We start from the raw sequence: 13,499 nt of genomic DNA on the forward strand, positions 1-13,499 counted from the left end.
ATAATGCTTTGGTGGGCATATTCCCAGCCTATAGGCCTGAAGATGTCTACCAAGAAGATTGGACAAAAGTCCCACCCTTTGCAAAAATATTTGGGTATATAGTGGCAGTGTTTTTCAACCGATCTTGCTCATTTATGTGTATCTCAGTCGCTCAAGGCTACACACCAAGTTTGGTCAGAATCCAAAAGGTTCTAAAACTTTGATCCCATGCTGTGATCCTGATCTTTGATGGATTAAAAAAATAAATCAATGGCACAAGCCCCAACCAACTTGCCATGGTTAATCCAAATTTGATTAAAACTGCAATGACAAACAGACAGACGCCACCGATTACAATACACCCGTCTGCTCCTGCGTAGCATGGGTGTGTCTTTTCTCCACCCAAGGCAATGACTAATTTAATTACCTTATTCTGAAGTAGACACTTGAACTTGATCATCACATCAAAATGTTACGTGAATTAATGTGAAGCAAATGTCCAAGATTTACAGGAATAATAGCATTTAACGCTGACACAAAAAAACGACAACTTTCTTCTGCAATTACATGGTTAGAAGGGATGTTGTCAGTCAGGGTTTCTATTGAAATGCAAATCAATGTTTTGACTAAAGACTTGGACACACAATAGCAATCACAACCAAAGGCTGTGGTTTGAATGTTAATGGTGAAAAAGCAAATTTATCAGCAAAATCTTATTCAAATAAATACCATTAGTGATGGTGATGCATTTACAGTGGAGGGAGGAGACACTTGTCAATCTCAAGAGCTCAATGCTCATACAGAATTATTGTAAAGCTTGTGGAAAATTTGCACTAATCCAATTTTATAACATCAGTGGTCTTGTTCAGACCTGGTATTAACATCCTTCTTGGGTGATGGGATCACCAGCGGGCGGCTGTAAGTACACGTGTGAATGCAGCCAAGGCGTTTTACGCATACATTTGCGATTCCGATCACTCAGACCAAATTCAGACAGTTTCACAATGGACCAAAAATATTTTTTTACACTTCTCACTTCTCGGATGTATCAGCCAAGACCCATGTTAATGCCAGGTACGAACTGGACCAGGGGAAAAGAAAAGGCATTTCAGGAACAAGGCCATTATCACACTGGCTCTGTGCCTCATGTATGTAGCTGTATGTACAGTTTATACAGGAATTATAGTAGCTGAGCAGTTGACACAACCTCTTTAAGAGTTAATGTCTGGTGTCTTAACCATTATCTGGTCTAAATGGGTAGGGGAGATGATTGGGAATGGTAACCTCCCTATTCAGCCTAATTTGTGAATATTTGAATGCCCTCAATTTGAATCACTGCCCCCATGCATGCAGTCCTGTGTATTTTCCTAACAGTCTCGGATGCAATGTGATTGGATGCCTGCTGCTCCTAAAGTGTCCTAAAGCCTCAACAGGAGAGCACCACTTCACAGAAGGGGACCACGACGTCAACTTGACATGAAGAAGAGCGCTTTCGTGTTTTTCACCCTCACAGGTCTCTTCAAGGTGGTCCTCTGTGCCCAATTTGGGTTGAATGTTCATGTCCCCACAAAGATGACTTGGTCAAAAGCCAGAGACTATTGCAGAGAGCATCACACCGATCTGTCTTCAATCAACAGCCAGGAGGAATATGAAGAACTCTTCACAAGCGCGGGAACACAACTGCAACTTAGTGCCTGGATTGGTCTCTACAGAGATGCCAAAGGAACTTGGAAGTGGTCGGGAGGGGGAGCTGCATCGTACCTCAACTTCACGTTGGATGGAGCAAGTAAAGATGACAACTGTGTGGCACTGGCAAAAAAAATTGACGACAAGCCAGCAATGAACTGTGAGATGAATTCATTGCGGTTCTACTGTTTTCAGAGCAGCTTGGTTTTGGTGAAGGAAAATAAGACATGGGAGGAGGCGATGGAACATTGTCGCCGACAGGACAGTAACCTGGTCAGCCTGACCTCTGGATCTGCTCTGACTAAAACCCTGCAGACCATCAGGAGGGCACAGACCGACCACGTGTGGACCGGCCTGCGCTACCTGGCTGGCAGCTGGCTGTGGGTGGCCGGGGACAAGGTGACGTACCAGGCCTGGAGCCAAGGGGAGACACCACAGTGCCCCAACATGGTACGCCACTGTGGGGCCCTCTCAGTGGAGGAGGAGCATTGGGTCGGTCATGACTGCACAAGCAAATTAAACTTTGTTTGCCATTAAAATACTTTATATGTCCTGAAGCATACTGTACACACATACATATGCATGACAGTCAATACTATATATTTTAACAAGCATGTACTATGATAAATGCTTGAGCTAATACTGATATATGTCCATGTCTTTACAAGCACATTGAGAGATCAGATGATTGTGATGTGGGTTTGATTCAACTGTAATGTAAGTGTGCATACCAGTGGTGAATTATTCCATAGAAATTATGTAATAGTCTTATTCTGGGCCACTTCCTGCTAATCACTCATTTGATGTACATATCTATCCGAGGCATTCAATTGTAACAGTTTACTAATGCTTAGTGCAAATAAACTTAAAATATTTCATGAAAGCAAACTAGTATTTTTATTTCAATTAAGACACAATGAGGAATGGAAAGATTATCAACTCCTGACTGACTGATATGATGATGACTCATATTAATCATTTTGTCCTGTACAGTATCCCAGATGAAAGTTAATCTCCCTCAAAGATCCTTCTAGCATTTTCAAGGCAATAACTGGATCTCCTTGAAATACAAACAGAACAAATTGTTGTAGCTAAATCTGTGTCTTAACAGCAAATCACCGACGACAAAGAGCTGTTATTGTTGTTGTTGTTGTTGTTACTGTTATGATCAGTAATGATCCACTGTCAATGTCAAAGAGCATTTTGGGTCAAAGAGCAAATGAGCTAGAAGCTCCTGTTGGCCGTGAAGAATCAGACAAACAGCACGTGATCAGAAGGTCACCTGTCATCCTGCGTGTGGGTAATCTGGACATGGAGTATGCGTGTGAAAAACATGACTGTGTGTGTGTGTGTGTGTGTGTGTGTGTGTGTGTGTGTGTGTGTGTGTGTGTGACCTTTTTCAACCCTTGTTGTTGCACTCTGACAGCCTATACATGCCTGATGTAAAGGTTCACTTACCGAGCCCACTGGGATAGAGGCCACCACTGTCCGTACAGCTGCTGTAAAGTCGAGTGGGAGCAAAGGTCAGAGTGTGGCGTTTGCTGATGGCAGCTCGGCAACGACTCGGACCAGGGCCTCGTCACTCCATCACTGAAGATCATTCCTACAACAACAACAATAACCAATATCCCCATATTTAAAATGTCAGTTTGGCATTTACTGTACATCAACATCAAATGTCTCAATTGTCTCAGAATCGGAGGTACAGGTTGTAGTCTCCACGTTTTCTTAATTCATTTGACATACTTATTTCACACAAACACAAATTTGAGAGCAGTTTGGAGTTCACTGTGTTGCTCAGGGATAGTTTGACACGTGGTGTGGAGAAGACAACAATTTTAACATTGCATTTCACAACCTGAGCTACGACCATCGCAAAAGTCCTTATTAGATGGAAACGATCACATGTATGTCTCAATCAATCCCCATGACAATAGCATTCAGATGTAGTCTGCATGTTGTAATAGTTGTAGTAGTAGTAGTAGTAGCAGTAGGGTAAAAAGTACAATATCCCATGACTCCAAAGTACTTTTATGATAAGATAAAAAATGATAATTCTTTACTAGTCCTCCTACATGTACATTTGGCAAGTTACAGCAGCAAAGGGGATAGCAAGTAAAAATAAAAAAATAAGTTAATAAATATAATATGATAATATATAAATGCAAATAAAATGTATACAGTTTTGAAATTGCACAAATGGAAAATTTGTATAACACTGTTAAATTAAGTTTAACCTGGGTGGGGTAAAATATTGGGTTAAAGATTATACAGAAAGTATAAATCAATCAATCATCATTTATTTATATAGCGCATGCATTTGATTTGAAACAAGCCAAATGACATTCAAAGTGCTTTACAGGTGACAGAAATACAAGACCCTGATTTAGAGACGGACGCATACCAAAACAATCAATAATTGAAATGCCAACAATAAAGCAGCATTCTTATTAATAAAGAATTCAGTCATCTCATCGACTTGATTAACGTTCCACCACAGCTCACATGTACCGTGATGCAAGAAAGTTAATCATTAGTGAGACTGCTTGTACAAAACAACCCGAGGTAAATCATGTTTTGGTCAGAACAAAACATGACCAATGTGATAAAGCACAATACTGTATCTCCACCTAGTGGGAGTCATTCGTCATTTCAGCTTTCAGGGTTGTTGTTAAACCACTACAGGCACCAACGTTTTCCTGGTGAATGGAGAAAACCGCAGCAAAATCAATTGAATGCTGCGGTTTTTTTCGGCAAGGAAAGTCAAGTTTATAGTGGACTTCATATTACAATTATGAGACTGATAATTGTTGCTGGGGGACGACAGTTAAACAACCTGTTGTCTTTTCAAACATTGGTTTTAAACAAACGTCTACTTACTTGAAAGTGGGTTCGCGTTTGTTGAAAGCATTGCGGCCATTTTTATTTTTTTTTCAAATGGCCATTTTCTGTGTTTTTTTTAACAGTGATCTCATCGGTCAGGTGAATTCCCGCCAAAAAGCGACGACGTGACGTAGCGTGCAAATTACGTAAATTACCGTAAGGGACAGTGAAGCGGAGCAATGAGTCACGTCGGTTACCGTAAACCACAGTGGGCGTGAGACACGATTGGTTTAGTGACGGTGAGGTATATTAGTCGATTTATGGCTTCAGCTGTCTGCAGCAAAGTGGAGGTCGCGGGTAAGTCGAAATAAAATGACATCACGCAGAGCAGATACCTTTTGTTTTTGTCTCTCCTTGTTGCTTTTTAAAAAAAATGTCATATGTTGAGTCAGAAAATGAGTCAGCAAAACGTCACGTCTCCTCAGGCCCCAGCTGTGCCCCCTCTCTCAGGTGGTCGTCATAGCCTGATCATCTTGGTCAAAGGACAAAATATAGAATAGACTGCTTTAAAGTCATGTTGATAACCTGTACATGAGATCTTCACCGAAGACACATATTAATCTGCCCACACAGGAATGTACTCATATCAAAGTGCATTCAAAATAAAGCCACTGCAAATTCACTCTGCAAAACCCAGTGTTAGACTGCCACCTGTCGAAATGAAAACGACACTACACGCTCACAAATAAATATTACATAAATACTAGGCAGAATTCTAGAAAGAATTTTGACAACGACTTTTACCACTATGATAAATAAACAAGATATTTATTTATGTATTTAATAGTTGTTAAAAATAGGCACTTCTTTATACTCGAAGTTACTAGGCAGCATTAAAATCGGTCCTAGGGTATTATGTGGCTATTGTGACATCAGATAGGAATAAAAAAAAATTTAAAAAATAACAGGAGGCTTTTATGTGTAGCAACTACGAATATTCTCTTTAATTATTTTTGACCTAATGAAGACTTTAAAGCTTCTCTATAAAGGTCAGAGGTGCACAATCTTTTTATTTTTAAAATGACGTGTGTACCTGTGTGAGCAACAACAAATGTGACAGGATTTCAGGAAATTGGTCAATTCTGGAAATTGTCCTATTTATAGAGTGCAGGAAGGCACAGGTGAATGTAAATCCAGCAATTCAGAAGAGAAACAAATAAATACATGTTCTGCCTCAGATATTGTATATTATTCTCCATATATTGCAAATTGTTCTTTTATTTAACTGTGTAATAGAGGATGACCGGAGTTAATTGTGCGGTGTACCATTTGTTTTTGCTGTACATATGACAATAAATGACTGTTTGATTTTCAATAATTGTTTTTAATGTCCAGGTGGGGACCCAGTGGCCTGAGGGAACAATCGAGTGACGCAGCAGTTCCTACTCCCTTACCTATATAAAATGCTCGGTTATCGCCCACGTGCGATCTTTATGACCACTGCCATGTTGTGCGTGGTTGTAAAATATAAAAAAAACAGTATCTCTTATTCTTATAAAGACGCTCGGCACATCTGGTAGCTGCGCGTCAAGGGGAGGTAGTTTACGGTAAAGCGGCTCCATTACCATGTGATTTCGCCGATGTTTGTAAACATGCGTCAGCCACATGTGATTCTGGCGATGACGGAAGGACTGGTCCAGCCGCCCTGACCAACCGGCGGCCGGGGGAGTGTCGGGGGCGGAGCTTCCGCGTTGCGCTATGGAAAATCGTCCGGGGGACGCACTGTAGTCGAACGTAACGCACCGAGATTGCCAACAGCGACCGTGTGCGTCTGTGTGTGAGCGAGGATGAAACTGGAGCCCTGGCGGAGCGAGGAACGAGGACCCGGGGTCTGACCGGGTCGCCGGCCGGGACACACGGACGATCCCCCCTTGCGCACGGGGAGGGAGACGCAGCAGGCTCGGGATAAACACGTAAGTTACCCAGGTTATTATGGAGCGAGAGCGACACAACGCTGCGTATGTCGCGTAAGAGAATACCACTAGTGGCTTCGTAACCACTCGAGTTGCTCGGCGAAAAAAAAAGGGTGGGGGGGATAAGATTTTTTTTTCAAAAAGCCCAAAGGCGCAAATGGAAACGAATCATAAAGAAAAAGAAAAGTGGCGTGTACGCAGTCTCCACAGTGCCACGGAGAGAGGACGGCCCGTGCTGTAGGACACTTGTTTCCGGTCATCGCGAGTGTTTCATCATCGACATGACAACAGGTAAATTTAAACTGCGTCAGCGAGGAGGACCGACGAGCCGCGCGGAATCCAGATGGGAATTTCCGCTGCGCACGAGCCGAGCTCGCCGGGAAGCTGGAGTTGTGTGCCCGTCTCCAACGTCCAAAACAAAACAGAGAGCGAGGATGTAAACAACGCGTGGAGTCGGCGGGGATGGCGTGCGAAGGGAAGAGCTTGGAATAGGATGCTGCGCAAGAGATGGGTAGTGCGTAATCCTTGTTGTGGGAGAGGAGGACGGTGTTACGCAGTTCATATTGGCACGACCATTTAACACCTCATGGACTCGTGCTCACGCCCCCCCCCCCCCTTGTGATATCAAATATCACTGGTTGTTTATAACAAAATCACAACACTTTCCAAACATGGTCGCCAATTGACGCTCGGAGAGGGTTGTTCTGTTCTGTGCGTAATTCCAGAGAGAAGGGGAGGAGAGAAATCGGCGTCCAGGGAGCAGAAACAGTGGTGACGCAGCTTGTTTTGTGTGTTCGTTGTGTCAAACAACGTTTGCTGCGTCACAGAGATCCAAGGAAGTCCTTAATAGTAAGCTGGCTCCTCGGTGCGCACTTGATAAGGTGAAAACAAGCTCGGTCCCCCACCGCTAGGGGGTGCTGTCGAGCAACACAATGCTTTTGTGTCGTATGCTGTGGGATGTTGACGCACAGGTATTTCTCATCTTTCCCTGGAAACAGTTTACTGTCACCTTTTAATCTCCGGGCTTCCTTCCTAACATAATTTGGTATTCATTTCATGGACAAAACAATTGTGATTACATAACTTGCGTAACCCCCCCCCCCCCAGCCTTGATCACTCTGTTTACTGAGTTTGTGCTCCTCAGAGTTGTTGTTGACATTTAAGCAGATTTGTCTCCCTTCTTTCGCTCTAGCTTGTAATTCACACCAGCCAGAGAGCGCAGTATAGGACACGGACACGCCTGGTGTGATGACACACAAGTTGCTGTTGACTCAGAGGGCCGCGGGGCCTCTTGTGCCTTCGTAATGACCCGGCGTGGTGAGAGGGGAAAAAAAAAGAAAAGCGGGGCGTGGTGCCTCCCACTGCTTTTACCTGCCAGGAGGACAGGAGATGAAGTGCTTACTCGCCGCGGAGAGCCTCTGAGGTGAAAATTAGCCACACAGAGGGGAGCGAACCTCCTTCATGACAAGTGGATTTGTTCGGTCAATGGGTGAATCAGCAGTAGACCTCATGAGTTGCTAAACTGCTGGCAAGGAAGTGGAGAGAGGGGGAGAGAGAAGGGGAGGGGAAGGAATTAATTATGTGTACTGAATAGAAACTTGACTCCCGAGGGAATGCCATTAGTAGTTTTGAAACAAACAGGTAAAGGGTCACGGGAGGAAGTACAAGCTGACAACTGATCGCTGGAAGAGTGTCAGGGATGGACCTGACAGCAGAAAGTCCCTTCTTACTGTTCACTTCATCCTGGAAAAACATGAATGAAAGAATCTGGTTCATATCAGATGTCTTTCGTCTGCCAAAGCTCAGCAGAATATTTTTTTTTGTTGTGATTATCGTGTCCCTCTGCCGTCGTAATGTTTTGCCGTGTCTCCTGAGGCTGACCATTGGAACGAGTGACCCACTTTCACCGACAAGGAAACGTGACCTCAATAGCGCCCAGCACAACGGGGGCTTAAATGCGATGCTCGGAACTTGGTTTTACTCTGAAGAGAAATGTATCAATAATCACGCCAGCGAATGCAATTCAGGAGATACTGTCAGGCCAAACCTAGAGGCAGTGTGAGTCTGGCCAGCGTCACCCGTGGCCCTCATCATGAACCTTCGGAGGAAAAACGGTGAGCGACCCAGTGCCTTTTTAAAACAGATCCCTCCTACACACACACAGATTACAGGAATGGAGGTGGCACCGAGCCAAGAGATGACAGAGCTAAAATTAAACCCCCGGAGCACTGCTGGCCTCGCTGGATGATGATGTATTATTATTAGACGAAGTGTGGGGCGGCGTTCGTTCGCAGGTATCATGAGCAGTTAAGACACCTAGCGTGCTGCGAGAGGGGGAAGAATACTGTATAAGCGACTGCGCTGAAACTCAAAGGGGGACGTCTCCTTGCTGCCGCCATTCATTGCCGTGATTCTACATCGTGCGGAGGTTTGTAGTAACTTCTGTAACGATTTGTGTTTGATGGACAGCACATAGGGGAAGGGGTGAAATAATGAGACAGGCTTTGGTGTTTCCCCCCCCCCCTCCCCAACATTTACAGTTAATCAATGGGGGATGCCGGCCAGATTTTCACGAAAACAACCCGCATTTCAAACCTACGCCTAACGCTTTTATCTCGAGCCATTTAACTCATAAACTCGCTGCCGTTATCAGCAAGTCTTCTGTTATTTCCCAACACCCAGAGCCGGAGCCAGAGTGACAAAGTGTAAATCGCCGCTTCTATTTTTTCCACCCATCGCGCAGCACAGAGAGAACAAACAAAAGTGTCAGGCTCATCTGGACGTGTGACGGCTCCGAAAGATTTCGCAATTTGCTGCACCGAGGAGAATGAGTTATCCAGGCGATTGAAGTTGGCGGACACTGTCTGTGCGAGCAAAGTCTGGCAGGAAGTGAAGTCCGTGTCCCCCTTTGGCTTTGATTCTTCATGTGATTCCTGTAAACTTGTTTTCACAGTAACACAAACTTTAAAAAAACGACCATTCGACTGTTTTCCGTTTTGTAAATAATCACAACCCACATATATACATATATATATAAAACCAAGCGTATTGATGTCAACAATATGACGGGAACCTTGAGATTACATAATCTGTCATTTTCCCTGGATTGAAACGAATGCGGAGGAGCTCAACGAGTCTCGCCCCTCTCACTCCCGATAAATTGGGACCTCTAATCTCTAAGAGGATTAACCACCTACCCCGTTCGCACGTGCACACATGCACACGGCCCCGCCCCCTTCCGCTACGCTCGCACAAGAGTCACAAACATAAAGGAAACCAGCGTGTACGTCACCGCGCTCCAATGCGACCCAACCCGCTGCCTCTCCCTTTGACACAGTTTGGACCGCTGCCAGTTTGTCCAGCGGGATTTGTTACTACAATTCGTAGTTGCCATACTCATACAATAAGAATCATTTTATACAGTATTTTCCGATTAAAGAATTATTTGTGTTGTTGACTTTTATGTGAATGCATTTGCAGCGATCTGACCCGGCGACATACGGCGCTTACAGTCCAACACAGTGGCTGCAAACTAAACCGACCCTGGCGCAGTTCGCTTGTGGTTTTGGTTTTGAAGGGGGCCGATGCGCCTTTAACCAGCAGCGGACGGGTCATGTGACTCGGCAGGAGAAAAAAAAACTGCTCCGGTGCAAAAAGCGGTCGCTGCAACACACAATAGACGGCGAGGAGAGAGCTCGTAGTAAAAAAGAGAAAACAAAGCAAGACAGAGAGAGAGGTAGATACAGAGTTCACAAATAGCACTGTTGCATGGGGGAGGAGTCGGAATAGCAAGAACAAGGAGGACGCAGATGAAAACAGCGCTGCGGCCCTCAGAGTTTCTCTCCACGCTGACGCTGTGTTTGTGTAAACACTGGGGGTGCTTGTCCAAATCGAGGATATCATAAAGGTTGAATTTTTTGCGGGGGGGGGGGTCCAAAGTCCATGTCCACAAAACCACGATGGCCATCGTATATGCCCAGGTTTCATTATCAGCGGTTCAAAATATATATAGTCCAACAAGGGCTCTTGTGTTTTCGAAAGCCAAGTCACTAAACTTGCCAGTGGGGAGGATTAGGGAGTGACAGACAGGGAAATTGTCCCCGAAAGACACATGAAGGGTTTGGATTAGTCGCTACGTCACGTTTCCCCCATCAACAGGACAACAGCGTCTGAGACACTTGACAAGACAGGATTAATGCCAGTGTCACGAATAGAATCCAGTGAGACCCCCCCCCCCCCCACACAAAGTGTCTTGGTATTGTCTTGTCATTCCAAAATATAAATAGAAACCGTGCCAGCGACTAGAGAAAGTCTCGAAACGCGTTATCTGTATGTTCCCATAATGCACCGCGGCCACCGGGGGGTTCATTCTAACGAATCCGTACTTATTTCAGGACCTGGTTTCTCCGCCCACTCGGTACCGGAGTGGGACTTGGGTGCCTGGGACCGACCCGGGAGAAGGACACAGTTGTCCTATTGTGCATTACAATGAAGTCTACGGGGAGCTGCTGCACAGATCTGTTTTTCCACAGTAATGATTCATAGACGTTTTTTTGTCGTGGGTTCCTCTCCGGTGCCAGTCTGCCGCCGTGCCCCTTTCTCACACCGAGATTTCTCGTCATCTGATGCACTTGTAACGCAAGGAACCAAGCTGCTGTGTCATTCTCAGATGAGCTGGCCATGACTCATGGTCTCGGTGCCGGCCAACAGCCTGCATTTTTATCAAGTTTTGGTTCTTTGTCTGTCTGTCTTGCCTTTGGAAAAAAGAGTAACCCCCCCCCCGGTTCCACAGGACGGCAGCAAACACTGACTTGGGGGAATATTTGAAACTTAGCAGGTGCATAGACATAAGGCTAGATAACATGTAGATAACATAAGGCTTCTAGCACGTATTAGTTTTTGAAGCGATCAAAATGTTATGTGTGAGGACATTTCACTCCATGGTGTGTGTGTGTGTGTGTGTGTGTGTGTGTGTGTGTGTGTGTGTTTGTGTGTTTGTGTGTGTGTGTGTGTGATTAAACAGGTGGGTAATCTGTTTTCATGTTAAATAACCAAGAGTTCAGATGATGGTTAATATCAGACGTGATTTTCTGCAATTTCACCATCACTTCCTAGACTTCATATTTAGTGTTTCTTTATGATGGGTTCCCAAAGGAGTCTGGACTTGTTTACCTTTGCCAGAACCAACAGGAAAGGGTTAAATAACTGCCAGTATTTTGTCTTACCGTTGTCGTTACTGTATCAATATTCATTCAACGTTTTGTTCAGATGATGGGTCTGTAAGGACAGCATCAATAAGCAGTTTTGAAAAGAGCATCTCTCCGAGTGAAAACCAAATTACTATCAATTACATTACATTTATCGAAACAAATCAAGTGAACCCACTGATAGAATTGGCCACTTCCATTGAATTTGAATTTGAATTTGAATATGAATTGTATTAGAATAATTGACTTAGTAAAATGAAGTCAAATGTTGATTCATGTGATTGACATTATCTCATACTGGCAGTGTCCGATCAGTCATAAAAAAAAAAAAAAAGATATGTTCCAAGGTGATAACAGTAATGTTGTTGTTTTTTTCTCATTTCAGACGGGGAAGTGGCTTCCAGGCGTTCTCTCCTAAAGGCCTCCTCCCCAGGGAACTGGTTTCAGATGGTGTTTTAGAGTATGTAATCCTATCTAGCACCATTTGAAATCGGTGTTCTTGAGCGGGAACAGACTTCAGCAAAGCCGACAGGTGTGCCGAAGGTTTAGGGCTGCACTTTGCTGGCGATGTTCAACATCTATGGTACATTCATTCAGTTTAACAGACTGAGCAGACATAAAAAACAAACAAACAAGATATTCACTGATGACACCAGACAAGATCGGTTCTCCGTGCATCAGATGTCCCAAAGTCCACTGGACCCCCCTCTCACCAAGGCTGACCGTTTTCGTCTGGTGTTCAGAGTTTCCATCATGTCTAGCACCATTTGAAATCGGTTACAATGTCGAGGGAATGTCAACAAAGATTCGGCCTCGGCGGCTGCACGGTATATTTTTCCCCTCAGAGCGCCAGAAGATGGCAGCATGGAGCTGCCAATCCTCGCTCCCAACCAAGGCCACCGAGTTAGTTGGAAACCTTTTGACAGTGGATGATGACCCTGACTGGGTACAAATTCAAAAAATAAAATAAAAGATGTTGTCAAATCACAACCTACTGCAGTGGAGTTGTTCTGTTACCACCTTGTCGTCACTCCTGTTCTCTAGTTTCTCTAGAAAGAGATTCTCTGGTTTAATGCTACAGAGGCCAGTCTCACATTTAAGTGCAAATATACATTTTCAGCTTCAAGTTATATTAACATTTTCCACAGTTTGTCAACATCACGTCTCTTCAGTTCAGTTTATAAAGGAAGAGAGACGCAAGGTTAACATCAACTGTACGATGTCTGAACTATTAATAGTCATTATCCTTGATAGACCCCAGAGCGGAGGCAGTTCTTTTTGAGATTTGAATTCAATTTAATTGCACCAAGTAATCTTATAAACCACGCCTGCGTGGTGTTCTCACGCTCCGTCACATTGAGACTACATGGGCACATAAGCAATAACATTCAGCTAAGTTACGCATAAGTACAGTATTCATGAACCCACACTGTCGAGGTTAACAGGAAACAAAATGATGAATCCTGGCTATTGTAGTTCTACGCAAAAAGATTTATTTTGGCATCTTGCAGCATGAACTGTATCATTGTGGACACGATACATCCTGTGTTAAATGTCCTTGCCTTTTGTTGTTGCTGTTCAGTGACGTTTGCTCTGTTGTTTGTTTCGTGGTCTGTGGTTTGGACGAATGTACACTGTTGTGAAACTGAACTTCCCCCTTTCCCGGGACAATAAACCGACCTAAGGCCAAATTTTGGTCACAACGTGAATATCAGATTTTGAAACTCTGTGAAAACCTTGTCATTTACCTAATGACCTAGCAAATGTGTTAATGATTGAGTGTCAATGTAGTACATGGCATTATTTATTTTAAATAAGTAATGTTTGATTC

At 44.0% G+C, this 13,499-nt stretch overlaps 1 protein-coding gene and 2 long non-coding RNA genes across 5 annotated transcripts in view; 2 read left to right on the top strand and 1 right to left on the bottom strand.

Annotated features, from left to right (window-relative positions):
* The window catches only part of LOC118309130, a 74,515-nt gene extending 69,355 nt beyond the window's left edge, over positions 1-5,160 (bottom strand). For 2 of the 3 annotated variants that reach the window (XR_004793425.2, XR_004793426.2), the window contains exons 1-2: positions 4,884-5,160; positions 3,124-3,268 (exon numbers count right to left, since the gene is read on the bottom strand). This is a non-coding gene — a long non-coding RNA (uncharacterized LOC118309130). Of the gene's footprint in view, positions 1-3,123; positions 3,269-4,545; positions 4,659-4,883 lie in introns of those variants that run through there. The other variant, XR_007030877.1, reaches the window with a different exon arrangement.
* LOC118309125 (secretory phospholipase A2 receptor-like) lies at positions 58-2,481 on the top strand. The gene has a single exon (XM_035630873.2). The coding sequence runs from the start codon at positions 1,456-1,458 to the stop codon at positions 2,200-2,202; it is 747 nt and encodes a 248-aa protein (XP_035486766.1). The 5' UTR covers positions 58-1,455; the 3' UTR covers positions 2,203-2,481.
* Positions 5,161-5,495: 335 nt separating the features above from the next.
* On the top strand, positions 5,496-12,658 carry LOC118310026. Its single transcript, XR_004793672.2, has 2 exons — positions 5,496-6,461; positions 12,054-12,658. It is a non-coding gene; the product is annotated as an uncharacterized LOC118310026 (long non-coding RNA).
* Positions 12,659-13,499: the final 841 nt, after the last annotated feature.

Source organism: Scophthalmus maximus, chromosome 6 (genome assembly GCF_022379125.1).
Source record: "Scophthalmus maximus strain ysfricsl-2021 chromosome 6, ASM2237912v1, whole genome shotgun sequence".
Classification (NCBI taxonomy): Eukaryota; Metazoa; Chordata; class Actinopteri; order Pleuronectiformes; family Scophthalmidae; genus Scophthalmus; species Scophthalmus maximus.

What these genes read in the sequence shown, in the direction of transcription:
- LOC118309125 (XM_035630873.2), top strand. Translation starts at nt 1,456, where the DNA reads ATGAAGAAGAGCGCTTTCGTGTTTTTCACCCTCACAGGTCTCTTCAAG.